Here is a 23,424-nt window from a genome sequence, read left to right as displayed (position 1 = left end):
TGTGTTGTTGATTTAACATGTCAGTCCGACAGCATCACTCACACTGAGTGCTGCTGCTGAGCAGAGAAGACGACACTTTTAACACAACTGTGATGTTCAGGGGTTGGTAGTGTTTTGAAAGTGCAAATGAAGATGCAACTTCAGCATCAAACTGGGATAATTAATATGAATAACTCAGCAGCTGGGAGCTCCTGTCACTGTCATAAGAGCCATGCTACTCCAGCTGGGTTCAACGCTGCTCCTGGCTGATGTCTGGTCGCAGGAAAAGGAAACGGACTCAACAACGTGAGATCAGAGCCTGTCGTGCCCACAGTGACCCGTCTCCACCACAACATCTCAGATCAGGCTGTTGCACTCGACAGGCGGACCGTGTTCTGATCCGACCGGGCACAGCTGACTCTGTGTTTATAACATCGATGCTCGGTGCTCACACAGTCAGTGTCTCCCAGATGTTTAACTTCTGATGTGAAGAGGCCGACCACAGATTCACCTCCATCTTGCTGCTGCTTACGTTCATCGTGACGCAGATTAAAAACATGCACAAGTGTTTATGTGAACTTCTTTATTAATAACTGTTTGTTCTGTCATTCGTGCAGCATGAAGGAGCTCACAAACCCAGAGCTGACATTACCCACAATGCAACTTTGCTGATGAGTGACATCACTGGAGGCAGTTTTTCAGACTACATGCAGCTTCCTCTGGAGCCACAGTAGGATTTATAATACTTCTGTCACACTTGCAGTAGTAGTAGTAATCTCTGCGGCTGCCTTTAATGTCTTGATACTTTTACTTCGTAAATAATGTAAGTACTTCTACGACTGAAAGGACCGTGCCCACTGACTTCCTCGCTCTGTACTGAGAAGCAAAATAAAATGACCTCGTCTGTGATCAAAGCAACAATAAAGCCTCACAGCGGTGTCACATCCGGAGGTTCAGGGCGGTACAGAGCGAGTATCTGACTGTGCTGGGCTGAAGTACCGGCTCGTCTGACAGGAGGCTGAGAGCCCTGCAGGAGAGGCTGTGATTACAGACGGAGGAGAAGAGGTGATTTACATTCACTGTCACATTATTCTCAGGACTGGAGTAAAGAAATGAGCAATGAGCAGAGGAGGGAGAGTCAGCAGGCTGCTGCTGGTGTGGATGTGAGGTGAATTGATATTTTCCATCAGCTCAGTGTGTGTGTGTGTGTGTGTGTGTGTGTTGTAATAGGGTCTGTGTCACGTTTGTTTTCACACTTCACACTCGGATCCACGTTTCAAAATGTGATAATTCTGTGCTTTAAAAACACACTGACGTCTACTGTCGAAGCCCTCATCACACGTGTGACATGTGAATGGTCACAATGTGTTGAATGTTAAATTATTATTATTAGTCATGTTAAACTCAGTAGAGCTCAGGTCGATGAGAAGGTCAGTAGTTTTATTATTTGCTACTGAACATTTCAGACATTCAGAGGTTTTTGAAAGAAGTATTTTACTTCACTACGTTTGAAACTCCAGGATCAGAGAGAAACCTCATGTGACTCATTTTCCATCTCTGGTTGTCTTTAGTTCTTCAGTTTACAGACTCAACAGTGAGCTGAACACTGGAGTGGAGAGGGAGCGCTGTAGCCGGTCCACCAAAACATACAGCCTGTTCTGGAAAATGTCTATTTGTAAATGTAGTTTTTGTTGTTTTGCTGTTTGTAAAAACTCATCTTGTTGCCCAGTGAGCCAATCAAGCCTCACTCACAGAGCTGCACTGAGAGGAGGAGCTACAGGAGGAAAAGCTGCGTCACATCTGTGAAAGGAAAGTGAAAGTTTGAGCTGCAGTTCAGACGAGTCTCCGTTTCTCTCAGAGAGATTCAACTGAATCCATCAGGTTTTCTCTAAAAACAGCAGAATCTCTGCAAACACTGGTGAGTACACTGACACACAGACTTTTTATGTGATAATGTGTCATTTTAGATTAAAACAAGATGTAAACTCTGTCTGACCTTCAGAACAGGTCAAACTGAACCACAGTCACTGAACTGCAGCTCGTGAAGTTCAGACAGAGTGAAGTCAGTCAGCTTTAGCTGAAGCTAATTTACTCATATTTTCTGACCTGTTTCTTTCCTGTAACTTTGATGCTCTAACGTCGTAGTAAAGTCAGGTTGTTGTACCACATCCTGCAGGCCCACATATATGAGGAAGTACCTGAATCCAACCACGACAGGAAAAGAAACAGAACAAGTAACACCGGATAAACTGGTTCTGCTCAAAGCTAACTTAGTAAGCATGGACACACTTTGGATTTTGAACTCTACAGTATCTGTTTCATGCAACAGTTTCTTTAATTGACCATAAAAGTATAAAATCAATTTTTTACAACTTACAAAGCTGTTACACACTTTGCTAAGCAGCCTTGAAGGTGCAGTCGGTAACTTTGAGGAGAGAGAGGACTTAGCATTAAATTTGAACAAGTACAAATTTCAGATGCCTCCCCCTCCCCCGCTCTCCTGCCCTGCCTCCAGTCCCTCCCCAGGAGGCTGGCCGCAACACTAGACTTTACTGTTGTGAATAGTCAACACTGCTGGCCAACAAGCGAGCAGAAATAAATCAAGTCGACATGAAAAGTAATCTGCAGCAATATGTATTGAGTAAAAACCCAGCACACACTGATCTCAGTCAGTTACTTCGATGTTTGTTTTACAACCGAAACTCGTGAATATTGCCAAATGGCCAGTAAACCACATATGTCAACATTTATCTGTGAGAGCACAGAAACATTAAGACTGCCAGGTCACTTCATAAAGATATTTTCTGCTACTTTCTAATATAACAACGCCAACCAGTAACGTTAGCCCTAGCATCGGAAACAAGCTAACGTTAGCCCGACTGCAACATCACAGTAACATCATATGCACTACGGAGTAGTGGCTCCGGCTCCGGCTTCCTCTTTTTACTCGTCTTTGCTGTGTATGCTGTTGTTGGTAACGGAGGTATCGGTAGTCTTTTCCTCGCTGATGGTTGTTGCTGTGCCGTTACTTTCTCTAAGCTCCTGAAGCCGCTCTTGGAGATATGAGCTTGACCGAGCTAGCGTGAGCTGAGGAGGAAGGGGGAGGGGGCTGTCTGCAGTGTGTGCGTGAGCAGTGATTGACAGCTGTCAGACACTCCATCAGACACCATCCTGGCTCTGATTGGTTCTTTTTGTTCGGTCGCTAAATGAGCCTGTTTTTTGGTTTTTTTTACAGATTACTAGTTACATGTAATGCTGTCTTTACATAGTGACAGTTTTAGCAAATATGACAAAAAGTTACTTTTATAAGACTTACCAACTGCACCTTTAACTTCAAACCTTTTTGCTACACTAAACCTGTGTAATGAGCTGTCTGAGGAGAACAGCTGCTGACACATGCACATTGTGAACACAAAATGTGTTGTTTGTGATGTTGTGTGATCGTTTTCTTTCTGAATTCGGCTCTCGGCTGGGTTCAGTGTTTGAACTTGTATGAATGCATGCAACAAGAAAATAATTCAGTATGACTCTCCTTATACTCCACTAATCATAGTTTGATAATTAATAGATATGTAATTACAGTGTTGTTTTTTCTTACTTGTTGTCCTCAGACTGTAAACATGTCTGCTGCCAGCTGTCTGCTGACTGAAGATCAGTTCCTGTGCTCCATCTGTCTGGATGTGTTCACTGATCCAGTCAGCACACCATGTGGACACAACTTCTGTAAAACCTGCATCACTCAACACTGGGATAAAAATGACAAGTGTCAGTGTCCCAACTGTAAAGAGGTTTTCAACACCAGACCTGAGCTGAAGGTCAACATGTTCATCTCTGAGATGGCTGCTCAGTTCAGACAGTCAGCTCAACAGAAAGCCAGCAGCAGCAGCTCAGAGCAACAAGTTTCCAAACCAGGAGAAGTTCCCTGTGACGACTGCACTGGAACCAAACTGAAGGCCCTGAAGTCCTGCCTGGTGTGTCTGGCCTCCTACTGTGAGACTCACCTGGAGCCTCATCTGACAAAGTCAGGCCTGAAGAGACATCAGCTGATCGACCCTGTGGAGAACCTGGAAGGCAGGATGTGTACGAAGCACGATAAACTGCTGGAGCTGTTCTGTAAGACCGACCAGATGTGTGTCTGCATGCTCTGCACCTATTCAGACCACAAGACACATGATGTTGTTCCTCTGAAAGAAGAATATGAAGGAAAGAAGGCCGAGCTGGGGAAGACAGACGCTGAAATTCAGCAGATGATCCAGAAGAGACGACTGAAGCTTCAGGAGATGAAGCGCTCAGTGGAGCTCAGTGAGAAAGATGCAGACAGAGAGATAGCAGCTGGTGTTCAGGTCTTCACCGCTCTGAAGGAGTCTGTTGAGAGAAGCCAGGCCGAGCTCATCGACACCATCAAAGAGAAGCAGAGAGAGACAGAGAAACAGGCTGAAGGCTTCATCAGAGAGCTGGAACAGGAAATCTCTGAGCTGGAGAAGAGAAGCTCTGAGGTGGAGCAGCTCTCACAGTCTGAAGACCACCTCCACCTCCTCCAAAGCTTCCCATCACTGAACGCTGCTCCACCCACCAAGGACTGGACAGGAGTCAGCGTCCGTCCACCTTCATATGAGGGGACTGTGGTGAGAGCTGTGAATCAGCTGGAGGAGACGCTCAGTAAACAGATGAAGAAGCTGCTTGAGGTCCAGCTGAAGAGGGTCCAGCAGTATGCAGTGGATGTGACACTCGATCCTGATACGGCACATCCCAACCTCATCCTGTCTGATGATGGAAAACAAGTATATGATACCGATGTAAAGAAGAATCTCCCAGACAACCCAGAGAGATTTAAAAATTACATTGTTGTCTTAGCAAAGCAGAGTTTCTCTTCAGGAAGATTTTATTATGAGGTTCAAGTTAAAGAGAAGACTAAGTGGGGTTTAGGAGTGGCCAGAGAGTCGATCAACAGGAAGGAAAAGATCACAGTGTCTCCTCAGAATGGTTACTGGACGATATGGTTGAGGAATAAAAATGAGTACCAAGCTTATGCTGCCTCTTCAGTCCGTCTCTCTCTGAAGTGTCAGCCTGAGAAGGTGGGGGTGTTTGTGGACTATGAGGAGGGTCTGGTCTCCTTTTATGACGTTGATGCTGCAGCTCTTATCTACTCCTTTACTGGCTGCTGCTTCACTCAGAAACTCTACCCATACTTCTGTCCTTGTAGTAATGATGGTGGTAAAAACTCTGCCCCTCTGATCATCTCTCCTGTCAATCACACTGAGTAGAACAAACATTTGATTTTCTACAGAAAGATTCACATCATTTAATGTAATAAATGTTCATTTAAAGGGGATGTACAGTGTATATGTTGTTTCTTCTGATCAATGTTTTTTGTGTCACAGTTCTTGTTACTACACCAGCACTGATTGATATTATCTAATGGACACTAACTTGTTCTGATAACATCACCTGCCTTAAAGACTGAAATCATCAGAAGAAAATACTCATGTTTAAGAAGTGTCTGCACACTTTTTAAATGTCTGGGTGCCAAATGTAAACCTTTGTATTGTCTAATCAGTGTTTCTATAACAAGTGTTTCACACTGTCACAGATTACTGGAGAACCTTTAAATAAATAAGACAGAAGACAGAAGTTATTTCATTCTTTTACTTTTTCAATAAACAAAAGCAAAGTAAAGTTTTTGTGTCGGATTAATTCATTTTGCTTCATAAACTCGTTCATGCATGAATTATTAAACCACAAAGTAATAAAGTTTGATTTTACTTTTAAATTAAGTTTGTTAAACACTAATATTCTCAGACACGCAGACAAAATAAACAATATTTTAAAACTAAATAAATTGTAAGAAATACTACTATCGTAGGCAACCCGACGATACAGCACAGAATTATTACCATGACCTGGATGACTGAGAACCTTCATCAATATGTTTCATTCAGATTATAATATTATTTTGTCTTTTAAGTCTTTTTTTCTCTGATTGATAATACATTTCTATATTCTGCCTATTGGGCCAAATCTGACTATTTAATATTGCTGTTAAATTAAACTATTCAAGTGTCAGTTCAAGTGACAGACGTATTTTCAGTCAGTCAGCCAAAAAAGTGTACAAGTATTTTAACATCTTATTTAGTTTATTACTTATTTATTTTTGAACCTGTCTGGTCAATCCAGAGGTTGAAGGTGCGTCTTGTCTTCCCTACACCGTTTTTAATTCATGACATCATATCTCAACATGACAAAGAGATACAAAGATAATCATCACCTGAACTGTGACGAGGCTTTGGGGATCATCACTTGGTGGTTGGGACGTTGTACTCCGACTTAAATGGCGAAAAATGTCTTCCAAATATCTTAAAGCTTAAAAATCAGCTGTTGGTTTTCTTATGACGACCAACTCATGTGATTAAAAACACCATCCACTGTTCTCAGACTGAATCGTGCTGACGAGCTCTGATACTCCATCACATCTGACATCACATCCTCTGTGTCAGCTGAAAAAAGAAATGAAATTTCAGAACATCTCTGCTGATGGCAGCCGATAAGATGACGCTTCCAAACTCAACATGGTGCATCCATCGTCATGTTCTTGAAGGTCCGAGCTGCTGATATGAACTAAACCAGTCGCTCCCTGTTTGTAGATGAAGTGATGTGTGAGGACGCCCTCTAGTGGAGCTCATTACAAACTGCAGCCACATGAGGACGTGCTCGTATTAAATGATGACGTGATGCTGAAGCATATGAGATGCAGGAATCTGTCACTCATTGTCTAAAGATCATTTTATAATATCTTTGGTCTTAGGGCCCCTCCCCCTCTAACATCTTCTGCACGTCCCTGCATGGACTCACGATCTCAGCACTGAAGCTCAAACACACTTAAACATAAATCACATGGTGGCTTACAGGCAGCACAGCATGCTGAGCTCTGCCAGCTGTTCACGGCGCTGTGTGTTCGCTTCATACAAACATCAACATATAAATTCATATACCTGAGCAATAATGTGTAACCTGATGCAGTCGGTCAGACAGTAAGTCTGTGACGCGTTTCCACAAACGCTGCACTTCTGTCCTCCAAGAAGAAACCTCATGTTGACAAGAGGAATCAAGTGTTTGAAAGCCGGACGGTGTGGGACTCAAAATGAACCACAGCGTGGCTCAGTGAGGTGTTTTTAGCTCAGTGCAGCTCTCTGGTAACAGAGGAAGACGACATCAGGCTGTGATACAGGAACTAAACTTGTCCAGAGACACAGACACGATGCACATACAGCAGAGGGGTGAAGAACAGAGAACAACGCTGCACCGTGCTGAGCTCTGCTCGCTCCACTTCACTGAGCCTCTCCAGTCGTTAATAACAGCTGTTCATCTGAAGTGAGCGACGAGCGTCTGAGGGCAGCGGTGTGTGACGTTCATTTCTTTAATCCTGTCGACACCAACAAATGTCAAATGAAATGTCATCACACACACACAGACACACACACACACCAGGTCCAGTGAATATGAATACATCTCATCAACAATCAGCCGTCTGTGGTTCAGCAGCCGGTGATCTTTACAGGAATCCTGGAAGCAGGTCAGTCGGTTCGATTACACGCAGACCGACAAACCGTGATGAAAAGCCAGACGACAACAATCAAACGTCTTCTGTGATTCTTGATGTGCATGACGAGGCGATTGTGAAGCGTCAAGTTGAGGGTCAGAGATCTTGTATACAACAAATACTTCATCACAACCTCTTTAACATGATGCAGGGTAACCACCAGATGTGATGGACGCTCGTCTGCCTGCAGCTCTGCAGCGCCTGTGAAAGACATTATGTTTTTCTGTGGTTCATTTATGCAGCTTCCTGGTATCAAACAGTCTCAGGCCGACAGCTGAGAGCCGCGACAAGGACACATGCAGTGTGAGCGCTGGTCCGGAGAGAGTCAGGGAATTATTCTTAAAACTTACAGCATGAGCCACACAGAGCCATTCATCACGAGGAGCCCGGCATGAACTTCAGAGTGTTTGCTTCACTTCGTTTAAGAAGTTTGCAGTACCGAGGTTTTCAGTCAACATCAGAAGATGTGCAGCTGCTGGATGGGAGACAGACGTGTTTTCTGATCGGGAGATTCAGTTCATGATCTGCTGCCATCCTTTGCAGTTTGTCAAGTATCCTCCAGGTTGAAGTCTAGAAACTTGTTTATGAACGATCGTTACTTTTTCCTGTAGATTGAGAGCAGCTTGATCAGATCTTCTTGTCAGCCGTCCTGCGTGGTGCTGAAGACGATGCTGAATACTGTGACGGCCACAGGACCTCTGTTGTGTCTCTCAGGTTGTGTTCCCCGGGCGCCTGACACGGCAGCCCACTGCTCCTAGTCTGAAGTATGTGCACTTACCATGTGTGTAGCTAGTGATGGGTTAAATGCAGAGGACTAATTTCAGGTGTGTTTACATGTTCCATGTAAAAGATAACTGACAATAAAGATTCTTCTTAGGTTCCTGCTTGGCTGGAGCTGGAGGCGGGATGAGCTGCAGACCACAGGTGGATGATCCATGAGAGTGGAGGAAAGTGAAAAACTGAGTCTCTCTGTCTTGTTTATGTGACAGTTTAATCTCAGAGAGTAAATGAAGAAAAATGGCCCCAAAAGTTTCAGGATGCACAGAAAGAAAAAAGTGTCCTGAGACCCACAAATCAGTTGGACACTTCCTGTTGAATGTGTGAAATAAGATGTGTTGTTGCCACAGACTGAAGATACCTACATGTTTTATTCATCAGTGACCAACAGTTTAATTATAAAGCTCTTCATGTGTTAAAAACTGTTAGTGGTTGCTAATGTAGCACTTTAGGTGTAGGACCAGAGTCTAGGTTCAGGAAGAGTGGTGATATTAGTGTTTAAGAATCACAGACCACAGACCAGTGAGTTTTAACTGCCGGCGTATTTATATAGAAAAACTATTACAAGAACAGCAATCATTGATGGTACCAAAACACTTTTACACAAACACATACACAACATGAATCGTTCAATCTCCCTCCAACCATTCAAAAGGAAACCCAACCTCAGAAAAATAAGGTTATTTTTCCCTATTGATCTTATTTGGATTCAATCCAACCTATTTGAGTTGAGATATAATTTTGTATTTAGGTTTCCTATGTTGGTTGTTTAGTTCTTGGTATCCATTTTGAGTTTACTCAGTCTAAGTTCTCATTTTATCTCAGTTTAGGCCTATTTATGAGTTTTAGTTATAATTTTCTTCTATCTCTTTAAGTTGCTTAACCAGCTCTATTTAAGCTTTGAATCACTTTCACAAAACCCATTCATGTAAAACCAAACTGGCACACAATACTGAAAAGTGAATAAATAAAAGAAAAAAAAATTCAAATGTATCAAAAATACAACTCAATCAGATCTCACAGATCAATATAATCAATAACTCAGATTTCTTCAGTTTGATATATGACCAGTCTCTTGGTTAAGTCCTTTCTCAGTCCAAATGAGATTCACTGTGTGTTGCAGTCAGTTCTGTCCTACCACGACCCCAGTGTCAGATCAGTGTCTGTCCACGTGTGTAGGTGAGTCTTGCAGCACAGGTGATCCTCGCTCGACTCTCTCTCCTGTGGGAAGCTCGCCATCTTGTTTCCACGGCTCCAGGTGTATTCACACACCCGCGATCCCGACTGAAAAACCTGGCCTGCCATACAACAAGGCAACGCACATGCAGGCATTTTAGCTTCACATAATCCAGGAAATTAAATGAAAATAAAGTAATAGTGCTGAAATACAGATTAACTATCAACTTAAATACAAACCGCACCCTAAAATGGCGGCTCTGCTCTCGCTTTTTCTCCGCCGTGAGGCAACTTGACCAACTTAAGCTCTGTTTTTTTTTTTAGCTCTTAGCTACACATTACACAAATGAAAACACAAAGTACACAGCAGGACAGTTGTTCAGGCTGCTTTAGCTTAACTGCGAGTAACATCGTCTTCACACTGAACTTATATGACAAAGGAATACCTGCTAATACACACAAAATAATAATAAATTGAACAGTAAACTGCTTTTATGACATCCTGTTACATTAAACACAATAATTATTGTGTTTGCTTATTTTTAGGTTTGATCTTAAGTTATATCAGTTTATTGTCTTACTCATCTAGGTTACACTAGCAAGTGTCTGAATGAGACTACAGAGGTTGTCGGGGACATTAAACTAGTCCGTCAGTTTATAGAAACCTGGATAGTAACTGTGCAGTGAGACGCTCAGTGGTGGAGACGTTGAAGTCATGTGACCGTGATGTCGTCTGTTTGTAGCCTAGCATTAGCTTTTTACTGCTACACGTTTAATTTACGCTTCAAACACGTGTCAGTGTCATAAACTTGTGTTTGCCTCAGAGATTATTTTCTATAATAATCCAAAATCCAGTTCAATAACCCCACAGAGGAACCAGAGCGATGCTCCCTCCAGTTACATCCTCTCTGCAGCTCTATAAACGTGAGGCCGTCTGGATCTCTGACTGAACGTCTGACTTGTTGAACAGCTACGACACCAAACCAGATAATTAAAGGGCCAGTTTGCTAATTATAATTCTAAAATGACACTGAGGTGAAAATAAAAAGTGAGACATGACGTTTAAAAAGCGACTTTATTCTTCTCTTTCTTTACATCAAAATGTCTTCATGAAATATTTTATAGCATGACCACGAAGACACAGAGACGGATCGTCGCCTCATTCATGCAAACAGCAAAATCAACCGAGAGGAAAACAAATTGATTTTTATTCACCTGCTCGATTCTCCTCACAGTCAGCAATCAGCCTCGCTCCAGCGGACGTGTTTCAAACGGCCACTACAATTAAAACACTGCCCAGTTCTTCCCTACAACAGGAGACACTGATTAAAATGTTCCCTTTAATTAAAACCATTATGTTCAGTCATTTCAGACCTCGCTAACGAAGCCTTAACGAGATGCTTTAAAGGTTTTGTGGGAGCGTTGTGACAGATGCTCCTGCTGCTGATCGCTCAGGAGGAGCTCTGCAGACGTTAAAGAGGAATATCTCCGTCTGTCAGGAGGTTTCATCTCCATCAGAACCAACCACCACGCGACGGAGGTCATCCTGTCGAGAGGGGAAAATATAAAAAGGCATCAGAGCGGGCTGCAGATGAAATGAGTTCAAAATGAAAATATCTCCTTCTGTCAGGGAGGTGACACAACGGTGGACCAGAGGTGTTAAAGTGCTAATAATGTTTTTATAGTCTGTTAACCAGCTGACAGGACGAGCTGCAGTCTGCTGCGTGGACGTGGGTGTGTGTGTGTGTGTGTGTGTGTGTGTTATAACAACACACTGAGACTTTTCACATTGTGTTAGACTTCTTTTGAATGATGTCACCGTGTCTCAGCTGTGTGCAATCAACAAGCTGAGGAGACTCGTGCATGACCAGGACTCTGCAGCCGTGCGAGCAGCTAGCTGGCATGCTAACATGCTCTCGGTGAAGACAGTGATAACGCTCAGGTGATCTCTTGACTTTACCTTTCACATGAAACTTCAGTGTGTCCACGACTAACTCCTGAACTAAACTGAACACAGACGGTGATCATGGTTAACATTCTGCTGCTAATCTTCAGCACGTTAGCTTCGTGACTGTGAGCGACGTGTAGAGCTGCAATGTTTTCACGTTACTCTGTGAACTGAGGATGTATTTGGACCGAACCAAACCAACACTGTTCTGGTGACTGGTTCAGTTTGTGTCGGTTTGAATGAAATGTGTTCGACGATGAGTTAACGAGGAGATGAAGCTCGTCTGCGTTCAGTCAGAGAGAAACTTGAACTCAGACGGTGGACGGTTGGATTTTTCTGTTTAGAAGGAAAATGTGTCAAAATATTTCCTTTCTTCACATTTTGTCAGTAAAAGAAAAAAACATTCCCATCAAACATAATTCAGACAGCAATTACATTGTCTTCTAAATGCTCCTGACAAAATGAATCAGTATCATATGAATGTATTTTCTGGAGGACAGGATGGGCAGACTCTGAGTCCTGTCCTCACTCGGATCTTCATGTGCAACGAACGCTTTTTGTAACCCGAGTCTTTTTTTGTTGTTGCTAATCTAATTGTAAATTCAGTTCGGCTCCTCTGTTGCAGCGACAACACAGGCTGGTAATGAGCCTCGTGTTGGTCCCTCTCGGCCCACCAGTCTTAACAAAGAGCTAACGAACTCAGAGAAATATTATTAGTATCTAAATAATTAAGTCTACACAGTCAGCCTCATGTAAGATGAACACATCCTCTGAGCACATCAGAGCCTCTCCAGTCTTCAGAAGCTCCTAAAAATACAGCCCACCTCCCTCCGGACTGGACTCATAACTCTTATTTAATGTGGAGTATTTCACTTCGTTAGCTGCGAGACGCCAACTGACTCACTTCTGATGTCATCATCATGTGTGGAGTGATAACAGCTGCTGAAATGTCGAGCTGGATTTATTCTCTTCACTCCGGCACACGATGATTGCTGCTTGCTTCAAACCCCTTGACCTTTATTCTGAAAGCGGCAGACTTCCTCTTCACGTGAATACCGACCGTCCCGTCAGTCTGAGATCTGCGTCTGGTTTCTCGTCACTTCCTGTGAAGTCATCCTCCTCGCTCAAGCCGTCACGTGCAGAACCAATCAAACGAGGACCGAGCTGTCGGACTCCACCTCTGACAACATGACATGATATATTAAATGCTCCATCCAGCTGCACCTCTGCCTGTTTGTGTGACGAACAGCATGTTTTGCACACCTGTCGGCTGTTTGATGCTTGATCCTACATCATGAGATCGCCATGGTAACCGACCCTGCTAAGTCTCGCCTCAGAGGATCAGAGGTGTGGAGGACGGCGAGCGCCACATTTCCCCCCGCAGTCATCAAGTCTACAGAGTCTGCACATCAGCTGACTCTGCACTTGTTCGGTTTAATTTCACATAACGAAGATAAAAATAATCAGAGCGCAGCCGGAGCTTTAAAACCGACGAGACACGAAGTGCTGCAGAAAACAGTGAGGGAACATCAGAGGCAGTGCAGCAGCCACCTCACAGCCTTCACAACAACCACAGGCCAATAAAACAGCTGATTAGCTGGAAACAAAAGAGAATGGGCTGTTTTAAAGGGACAGTTCACCTCAAAATCTAAACCTCATATCTTCCCTCTGACCCGTCACGCTGTGTATCCATCTAGATTGTTTTGCTGTGTTGCAGAGTTGTAGAGATGTCGGTCGTAGAGACGTCCTGTTGTTAGGAGCTGGAGACCTCGCTGAGAGACCAGAGAGCGAAGCCTGTGATCGTCACGTATATTTCAGCCTGCAGGAACTGATAAGATGTTCAGATTTCACGAGACATTAGAAAGTCACCTGAACGTGACACGGTGAGGCTGCGCTCGCACTGAAAACAGCTGATTCTCTCCCGGAGGTGGATCAGTATCAGATGTTATTAAGTGATGATTTGATTCATTTAAAGCCAATTTGATTCCAAAAGTTATGTTTTATCATTCATCAACATCAGACACAGAGACGTCTACCTGAGCTCAGCATCGCTTTATTTGGGCTTCATGTGTTTTCCGGGTCCGTGTGGTGTTTCCTCCTGTTCGCTCCTCACCTGTCTCACATCTGTCTCATCAGCCCCGCCCTGTTCCTTGTGTTTACCCACTCAGTATCATAAACAACCATATTGTGGTGGTAACATGTCTCTGACAACGACAACAACAACAACAACAACAATAATAATAATGATAATTTGAACAAGGTCAAAATTGAAGCCCAGACTTGAGGAACCCTTCTGTGAAGGTTGTTCGAGGAACCTTTTTGGACTGAAAAGGTTCCTCCACAGCCGCAATGGTGAGGAACCACAAAAGGTTCCTGGAGGCTCCTCTAGGTCCTCGAGTGTACCCTCACCTGTGTTCCTCCAGCTGCACCTCACCCCCTCGTTGGTGTACTTTGTGTTCAGGTCCGGTCAGTAGTTCAGTCTTTGTCGAGTCTTGTTGTGTTTCTCTGTCCTGCTTCTCCATCTTGTCTTCTGCATTCTGGTCCAGTTTATCTGCTGCAGCATAGAAACAGTAAAGAAATAACAGATCCAATGAAAACATCTGAAAGTTAAATTGAAGAGAGCTGTAAAGAGCTCACGTTCGGATGCTGCGCAGTAATCACCTGTGTGCAGAGAGATTAGAGCCAGCGGACACTATTTATAAAAACACGCAGTTTATCTGCGATTGAACTGGATTCAGTTTGGATGAAGCGCAGCGAGACGATCAGAGCGTGGAGGTGAAGGGCCTGAGGAGCACACCGACACTTTGATGTCAGTAATCAGCGTGGGAGGAAAGTTGGAAGGAAACTGTTAAATTAGGATTAAAAATACTCATCAGCGCTGTCGATCAGTGAAGAGCCCACAGATCCTTCTGTCTTCTCCTCCTTCATCCCTTCTTCTCCTCCTCCTCCTCTTCACACATCTGATATCCTCTCTCCGGTCCTCATTTCCTTTTTTATCCTCTTGTCCTCCTTCTTTCTCCTCCTCTGTTTTCTTCTAAACACTCTTCAGCTCTTTCCTTCCTCCTCATCTCTCCTCCTCCATTTCCCTTTCCATCAATTTCTTGTCTCTTCTTCTTCTTCTTCTTCTTCTTCTTCTCTCCCCCTCATCTATCATTTCTTCTCCTCTGTTTCCCTTTCTGTCATTTTCTCCTCTCCGCTCTATCTTCTTCTGCTCGCCTCCCGCCTCTAATGATTGTGTTCTGGCTCCACACGCCGTCTGTCCTCGCCGCCTCTCCTGACATTTTCCACATCTGTGTAAATTTAAGGGTTTATTTCAGTCAGACTGGAGCGGCTGATTGTTGATGAGTCAGGATTGTTTCAGTGAGCTTTGTTTTGTATGTAATCGTGTTTACGATGTTAAAATAACTGTTTTTGTGACTGGAGTCTGGTGGATTTGGTAAGAGCGACATCGTGGTTGTTTTCTGGTCAAACACGTTGGTGTGAAGTGAACGTTACTGTGGTTGAGGTTGTTCTTAAAGCTGCGGTCCATAACACCGCTGCAGGCCTTTACACACTTACATCTGCAATAGGAAGGATCATGCAGACTTAAAATGCCTTTTTTAGTGTGTTAGCATGCTAATGTTTGCTAATGAGCAAATACGAGTGGAGCTGAGGGCTGAAACAGCTCTGCAGGGTGTATCTGCAGCATCTTTTACTCTCATTGAACACAAGAAGTTGTTAACCAGAGATGCATTAATGTTCATATACATTTGAAGAATAAAGCATCATGTACACACCATCCTGCTCACACAGCCTGATCTAACACACGTCATCAGTGAAGTGTTTCCTGTCTGTTCTCACTGTCTGTTAGTGAAGCAGCACCGTGAGCAGCGCTGAGAGGCTTTCACTGCGAAGGCTTCAGAGTCAGCGGAGAGAAAACGTGACAAAAGCATGTGAAGGGAGGCGTCCGTCTGCTGAACAGCACGTGTACCTCCAGTCGTCACCGGTCCAGCTTACTGAAGTCAACATGCTGAACCCTGATCCGAGGCGGTCCGTCCCGGTCCACAACGACCAGGAATACAAACACATCAGCAGCGACACGCAGCTGTTAGTGGTCCTTTCCTCCTTCACACGCTGTCTGCCTGTTGAAAGGGTTCGGCAGCCCGACAGGTGAAACCTGCAGCCTGCTGCAGCAGTCAGTAAATGATACAGGAAGCTGAGAGTAGCTCCTTATTCAGCTCGTGTGTCCGGCTTGAGTTTGGCACCAGTTTGGGTTCTTTGTTTGGTCTCTATTTGTGGTTGTTGTGTGTCTCTTTGCTGTTTTGTGTCTCATTCAGGTCCTTTTGTGTCTCTCTGCTTGTTGTTTTGTGTCTCTCTGCTGTTGTTTCGTGTCTCTCTGCCCACACACGTCCAGATAAATCCTGTTTCACATAGTATTAACGTCAGAAGAAGTCCGCTGCAGTGACCAGAGCTTCACGTTCACATTTCATATTACCTACAGTAAGCTGTCAAACATGTTCCTGCAGCCCGACCTGTGCAGGTATTATTCTGAAGTGCTTCATCGAACACCGCTCCTCCTGTGAATGATGATACCTTTCCACGTGACGTGGAGTGTTCAGGAGGGGAAAATTGCTGTGGAGAAAATGTAGTTCTCCAGCTTGTTTGGGAGTGATTTTCTTCCAGCTGCTGATGAGACCCCCTCGAGGTTTCTGCTGAATGAATGTGGCTGATTTCACAGTTCACGTAATCATCGAGCACCAAACCTCCCCGACGCCCCGGGTGGGTCGCTGCAGCGCTTCACGGGAGCACCACGACTCCTGCTGAGCTTAATGTGCGAGTGTGACCCAAAATAACAAAGAAAAAGATAAAGGAGGAGCTGGTGGGAGGTTGTGATGGGTGTGTGTGCACGAGGAGGGTGGGGACACAGCGGGGGGTTGTCATCACAGCGCTCCAGTGTCGATCAGTAATTAAATTGTGTTTCTGTGTTAAACTGTGTCAAAGATAACGCTGCGTCCATGTGTTACAATAATTATGATGCGAGCGCAGCGAGTCGAGCCTTTGATGTGTGTGTTCATGTGAGCTGCATGTGAGCTGCATGCTGCGCTGCGTTCGAGGCTCCTCACAGCTGAACTCACACATGTTCACTTGTAGAGTCGTCTCTGCAGGAGGGAACAGGGTTTTACATCCTGATCGCCATCAGCCATTTTAACAAGGTTGCAAAAATGTATATAATTTATATCATCTGAGGAGCACTGCAACAAAACTGCACCACTTTGAATCCACAATGCTGCTGAAGTGCGAACACATGCTGTGACTACACGATGTTGAGATTACTGTAGCTCTCTTCACTGTGCTTCCTACAAAGTCCACAGGAAGATTACTGATAACTGCCAGGACTCAGAGAAAAGAGATGACGTTACCACACTTCAGTTAAAGTATGTTGATGCTCTGAACTGTGGAGCAGCCTCACAATGGATCCTAGAACTCAGTTTAAAGAGTAACTGCATCAACTCTATTATTTTACTGGATTATGTTTTATATATTATGTTTGTATTATTATGTACTATATTATTATCTGTATTTGTTCTGTCTGCCTGTCTTTTCTGATGTATTGCAGTTGTTGCCTGTTAGTGCAACATGTTTTATCCTGGACTCTTTTAATCCTTTGGGCTGCATCTTCACATAAAAGGTGATATATTAATAAAGTTGTTGTTGTCGTTATCATTCTAATTATTGTTGTTGTTGACGTTAATGTTGTCTTTGTCTTTATTACTGTCGTAATTATTGTTGTCTTTTGCGATATTGTTGTCGTTGTAATTGTTGTTACTATGTTTGATTTTGTTGTAATTCTTGTCATTTGTGATATAATTATCATTTTCGAAAGTGTTGTCATTATTGTTATCATTATTGTTGTCTTTGTTGTTATTGTTGCCTTAGTTATTATATGCATACAGCAGCTCGTTGCAGTGTCGGTGAAGAACACAGACGAGGTCTACACACAGCTTCCTCCCTGCAGACGCCTTTGAATCACTGATCAGCTGTGTGGACATCAAGTTAATTGGCTGCAGAGACGGACCTGCCTCACCACAGTTTACCTCAGTGCAGTCTGGTCTGCAACAACATCCTCGTCCACGGCAGCGCTCGCGCTCAGAACTAAAATAGCTGCTCAGTGACAGCTGCAGACGATGCTTTCTGTGTGTTAATGCTGGAGGAGTAAACTTTGTGTCCGTCAGGAAATGCATTTATTCGTCTGCCCACACATTTATCGGCCTTCACTGTCAGCGTCTCCTCTCTCTCTGTACCGACCACACACTTGCACTGACATTAAAGTTGGAGCACACTTCATCACTCTGTGCTGTTCTGAGTACCTTCCTAAATCAAACTGGGACCGCCACCCTGGATTTTCAACTAAAAGCTCCCTGAGAGAATTTGCAGTTTGAGAGTTTTCAGACCGGGCCTCGGGTGGAAATTCAGCTCGTTTTAGAAAAGGTCATCTCGGGTTTCGCAGCAGATGTCTGAAGACACACAGGAAACCTTGGAACTGCTCTTTTTTCTATTTTCTGCTTAACCTTCAGAATAAAATCATAATTAGGGCCAAACCGCTTCTTACTTGCGACTCTCTGGTCGAAGGCTTTCAGATCTTTAACAGGAGATTTTCTGCTGGGGGTGTGAGGTTTGATCTTTCTGCTGCAGGGAGGAGTCCATCATCGTCTGCAGCCTGGACTGCAGCGGTGGTCGATATCTATACATATACGAGGGTTTGCTGGTGTCTACCATGCTCTGTTTCATACGCAATCACTTCAAACGCTGCTTTGAAATATTTACCTCACATATCAAGAAGACAATAAGCCTGCCTGTCAGCCTGTCCACTTCATAAATCACTACAAATCATCCCGTCTGCACTTCTGCTCAAACTGAACACAGTGGTCAATGTAACAGGGTTAATTCTTAACATTTAATACATTTATCATTATGCAGCCAGGATGTACGATCAAATGATAGTTATGATTGTTTAAAATTGACAGATTGTGCGTTTGAACTTTTCACAACAAAGAATTTAAAGAAAAGTCCAGAACCAGAACCCCTCCTCCCACTGCAGCTCTATACAGCAAAGCTCAATACTGGACTGATAAATTTCATCTCATCTCTCATCTCTCTCATTAATTTCATATTTTGTGATTAAAAAAAGAGCCAAAATCTTCTTCCAGTGACAACTTTCCCCCAGGTAGTAGATCATAAAAGATAAACTGTAAAAACAGGAAAAGTCCAGTCTGAATAGAAATATGAGAAATGATCGTAGCTCCCGCGGTGCAGTCTGACCTCATGCTCACATCTGTGCACCGGCGTTTTAAAGTCCTCTGACAAACTCAAAGCTTGAGGCTCAATTTGTCTGTCTGCTTTTGATAACCTGTCACAGCAAGAACATTTTGTCCTCCTCGGTCCAAATCCAGAGCACTGCCCGTCCTCCACTCTGACCACAACAACCACACCTTTCCCCAAGATCAAAGTTTCAGTCCATTTTAGCTCAGAGTCGCTGGGAGAAGTTACGTAAATTACTCCAGTCGCCAGGAATTTTTAAAGTTAAGGCCCCTTGGAGAATATTCTCAGAAAGTCTGAGCTCAGCCTCTGGTGAAGCTTTTCAGCAAAGGTGAACTGAGGTGACAACACTGAGGGCGGGTGGACTACTCTGTTTTTCCTCTCCGCCTGTTTGGTCTCTTCTCTGCTCACACTGACATTTTCCACTTCTTCTATTTGCATTTTTTAACAATCATGCCTCGCAGGAATAAAACATGATTCATGGCGCTAATACGGATGAAAGCTCCTGCTTGCTTGTCAGGTTCTCTCTGCGGTGCTGCTGGTTGAGGGCCTGAGGTGAAGTGTGAGGTTTGATCTTTGAGTCCATCCCTGCAGACCAGCAGCAGCGCCTGGACTCCAGGGGCCAAACGCATGAACCAAGCTTATGAACCAAGTGTTTGAACCAAGCGTATGAACCAAGCATATGAACCAAGTGTATGAACCAAGGGTATGAACCAAACACATGAACCAAGCGTATGAACCAAGTGTATGAACCAAGCGTATGAACCAAACGTATGAACCAAGTGTATGAACCAAGCGTATGAACCAAGTGTATGAACCAAGCGTATGAACCAAGTGTATGAACCAAGCGTATGAACCAAGTGTATGAACCAAACACATGAATCAAGCGTATGAACCAAGGGTATGAACCAAGTGTATGAACCAAACACATGAACCAAGCGTATGAACCAAGTGTATGAACCAAACACATGAACCAAGCGTATGAACCAAACGTATGAACCAAACATATGAACCAAGCGTATTAACCAAGTGTATGAACCAAACACATGAACCAAGCGTATGGACCAAGTGTATGAACCAAGTGTATGAACCAAGCGTATGAACCAAACGTATGAACCAAGTGTATGAACCAAGCGTATGAACCAAGTGTATGAACCAAACACATGAACCAAGCGTATGAACCAAGTGTATGAACCAAGCGTATGAACCAAACGTATGAACCAAGTGTATGAACCAAGTGTATGAACCAAGTGTATGAACCAAACACATGAACCAAGCGTATGAACCAAACATATGAACCAAACATATGAACCAAGCGTATTAACCAAGTGTATGAACCAAACACATGAACCAAGCGTATGGACCAAGTGTATGAACCAAGTGTATGAACCAAGCGTATGAACCAAACGTATGAACCAAGTGTATGAACCAAGCGTATGAACCAAGTGTATGAACCAAACACATGAACCAAGCGTATGAACCAAGTGTATGAACCAAGCGTATGAACCAAACGTATGAACCAAGTGTATGAACCAAGTGTATGAACCAAGTGTATGAACCAAACACATGAACCAAGCGTATGAACCAAACATATGAACCAAACATATGAACCAAGCGTATTAACCAAGTGTATGAACCAAGCGTACACACATGTTGGTTTCTGAATGTATAAAAACCCACAGTCTGAAACTGTTCTCATCTTTAACACCATGCAGCAGTCGTTTCAGTCTCATTACTGTTTTGTTGCAAGTTGGCAAAAAATTATTGATAATTTTTTTTTAATAATTAAGAAAGAAAGTCTCTATCTTTAGAGAGTGGTGTGTGAGTTGTTAATCTTGTTTTACTGTTTTCTGTAAATAGATTTGTCAGTATGACAATTAGAATGATCTTTATGTTAATAAACAAACAATTACATTGTCTTTATATATGTAAATAAAGATTGTTTTAATAGCAGTTTCAGACCAAACAAGATGTGAAGTTTTCAGATTTCAAGCAAAGTCAATGATAAAAAACCTGATTAGACTCGAATTTGCGTCCGTTCGCTCCGGCTGAACGACGCAATGCGATTGAAGGGATTACACGAAGAGTTGTGAGTTGAAAATATTGAACTCGAGCTAAATATTCGCGTGGCACTGTGTTGGCGTTCACACTGATGTCATGACGTTAACGATAACACATCTACTCGTACCGAGACAGGACAAAGAACGAGCTGCCGTGGAGGAAAGTGAGTGAGAAGGTCAGGCTACCTTGTAAGTCATGGAAATATGTCTCAGCACAGCATAGCTCTGATCGTTCCGAACTCCATTCAGGGAACAAGAAGTTGCTTGCTTGTCGTCTGGCTGACAGACCTGATGAAGCATGAATTCATGCAGCATTATGAGGTTGTTATTTCGGCGTCCTTCTGATACATCTATTACAGTCGGCTCACAGAGAGATCTCTTTGTTTTGCGTTCATACCGATGTGGTTGGCGGTTATTTTTATTCTGAACACATCATTAAACAATACCTTCAGCTGTGACCTGTCATCAGGTGTTCAAACAGCACCATATAATGGCTGTGCCACATGATACAGCTGCTGCTTTGGCGTTGCTAGTGGACATCATTAGCTCATTAGCAGTCCTCTCACCTAGCTGACGTCTCTGGCATTTTTCTCCCGGAGACTGGGACTGACGATGCTTCATCATTAATTCCTCTCTGTACTGAGACACAGAGAAAATACCAACAAAGAAATACTGACAGGAACACATCGACTGACTGGAAGTTGACTGTCAGTGAATCACAGCACTAACAGTAGATCAAACTGTGCAGACACAGCAGCGATCACACAGAACACTCTGCAGGAGGGCCCGACTCTCGCAGAGTTTTCCCTCCTCATAAATCTTTATTTCAAGATGTCCGCCTCAGTGTGTGTGTATGTGTGTGTGTGAGATATGAATATTTCATAGCAGCTTCTGAAGATGTCAGTATCTATTTAAACAAGTATGGAAACTCCTGCACGGCTCTAATCCCAAACTCACGATCCTGTCAAGGTGAAATCTGCGCTTCACTATGAAACTTCAGGCTCCTAAAAAGCAACACAAAGTTTAAAAGTTTCACTGTGTTGAGACAAGATTATGATCATCTGGAGGAGGAAACAAGCCTCGTCCTGTCTGTCTGTTTTCACGTACATGAACAGCAGATTTCAGCACCTGAGAGTGAAGATAAATCCAGTTTTTATTCTCAAAAGGTTAAAAACACTCTGTTCTCCTCGACTCCAGGTGTTTATTTCTCCAGAAGCTCCGGCTGTCTCCTCCAGTGTCTCCTTCAGCTGTCTCCTCCAGTGTCTCCTCCAGTTTCTCCTTTAGTTGTGTCCTCTAGTGTCTCCTTCAGCTGTCTCCTCCAGTGTCTTCTTCAGTTGTCTCCTCCAGCTGTCTGCCGGTTAACGCTTACTCGTTAAACCAAAACACCGGCCTCTGTCCCTTCACTTTTGTCTGTTTGTCCAAGTAACCACACAGAAAGACAGATTATGTGTCTGATATCTGAATTAAAATCCTCCAGAAGGCACCAGCAGCACATTATCTGAGGTGAAGCAGCAGACAGCTCACATGAAGGCATACATTAGATATAGAGCTATAGAAAACCATTAGAGCAACCGTAGTTTTTGGCACATCCACATTGGCTTCATGGTCTCAAATCATGACTTGAAGCTGATATAAGACCCATGTTTGAGGCCTTTGTGCACAGAGTCTGGTATCTTTGTCCAGGCACATCAGGATTTAAAAGGTGAGGTGAGTATTTTAGTGACTGACAGTCAGAAAGTCTTAAATGGACGTGAAACTCTCGTTTGAATCATCACTTCAAAATATGTGGTTCATTGATACAAAATCAAAAAAGGTACAAACACAAACTGCAGGAGAGAAGTGTGCAAACCACTAACTGACTACGATCCATCCAAACCCTGAGCACACCGCTGCCGTCGGGCTCAAGCAAACACATCTTGTAGAAACACAATAAAACAGCTGTGTTTCATTCTGAATTTGCCACAGAGCTGATTTGGACCCACTGCAGCTCAGGCTGTTTGGGTTTTACAGTATTTAAAGACCAAACTAATAGACTGATGGTCATAACTTTAACCTCAGTATCATTAAATGATCTGAGCCTGTTCCTGCTGTGTTTCTCTGCTGAAGGCATTTAGAAAACTCCCTCCTACTTTACAACACTTTACAACACTTTACAACAGGGTGTGTGGACTCAAGTCACCCAACAACTCCAGCTCAGATGTGACTTTAACACCATCAACACTTACAACACTTAAACTTACTTTCTGAATCCTCAGACTCTCTGAGAATCTCTCAGAACGTCACGTAAATATGGAAATAATCAGCTTGATCTCAGACTTCTGGACCCGACTGTTTATAACTTGTGTCCAAACCTTGCTTACTATGGATTTGTTAGATTACAACATTGTGGGTGATTCAGTGCATCTGAGCACTGACAAGGTTTGTACCAGCGATGCTTTCACCATCGATCTGCTGTGAAGGACAAGTTGACAAACCTAAACCCACTGTAACGAGGATTTTCTTCTAAAAGCATATGACTGCTGCCAGAAGCTCCTCTCCATCACACTGCTACAGCACACACACACACACACACACACACACACACACACACT

General features: G+C 43.5%; 1 protein-coding gene across 1 annotated transcript; it reads left to right on the top strand.

Moving 5' to 3' along the window:
• The first annotated feature begins 1,821 nt into the window (after positions 1-1,821).
• Positions 1,822-5,330, top strand: LOC311263963 (E3 ubiquitin-protein ligase TRIM21-like). Its single transcript, XM_084364422.1, has 2 exons — positions 1,822-1,897; positions 3,591-5,330. Exon 2 carries the CDS (start codon positions 3,600-3,602, stop codon positions 5,241-5,243), a length of 1,644 nt encoding a protein of 547 aa, XP_084220548.1. The 5' UTR covers positions 1,822-1,897; positions 3,591-3,599; the 3' UTR covers positions 5,244-5,330.
• Positions 5,331-23,424: the final 18,094 nt, after the last annotated feature.

Source organism: Pagrus pagrus, assembly GCF_965226575.1.
Source record: "Pagrus pagrus genome assembly, chromosome: 10".
NCBI lineage: Eukaryota > Metazoa > Chordata > Actinopteri > Spariformes > Sparidae > Pagrus > Pagrus pagrus.
Note: the sequence above shows the minus strand (reverse complement) of the source record. Positions and strands in the feature narration are given on the sequence as shown.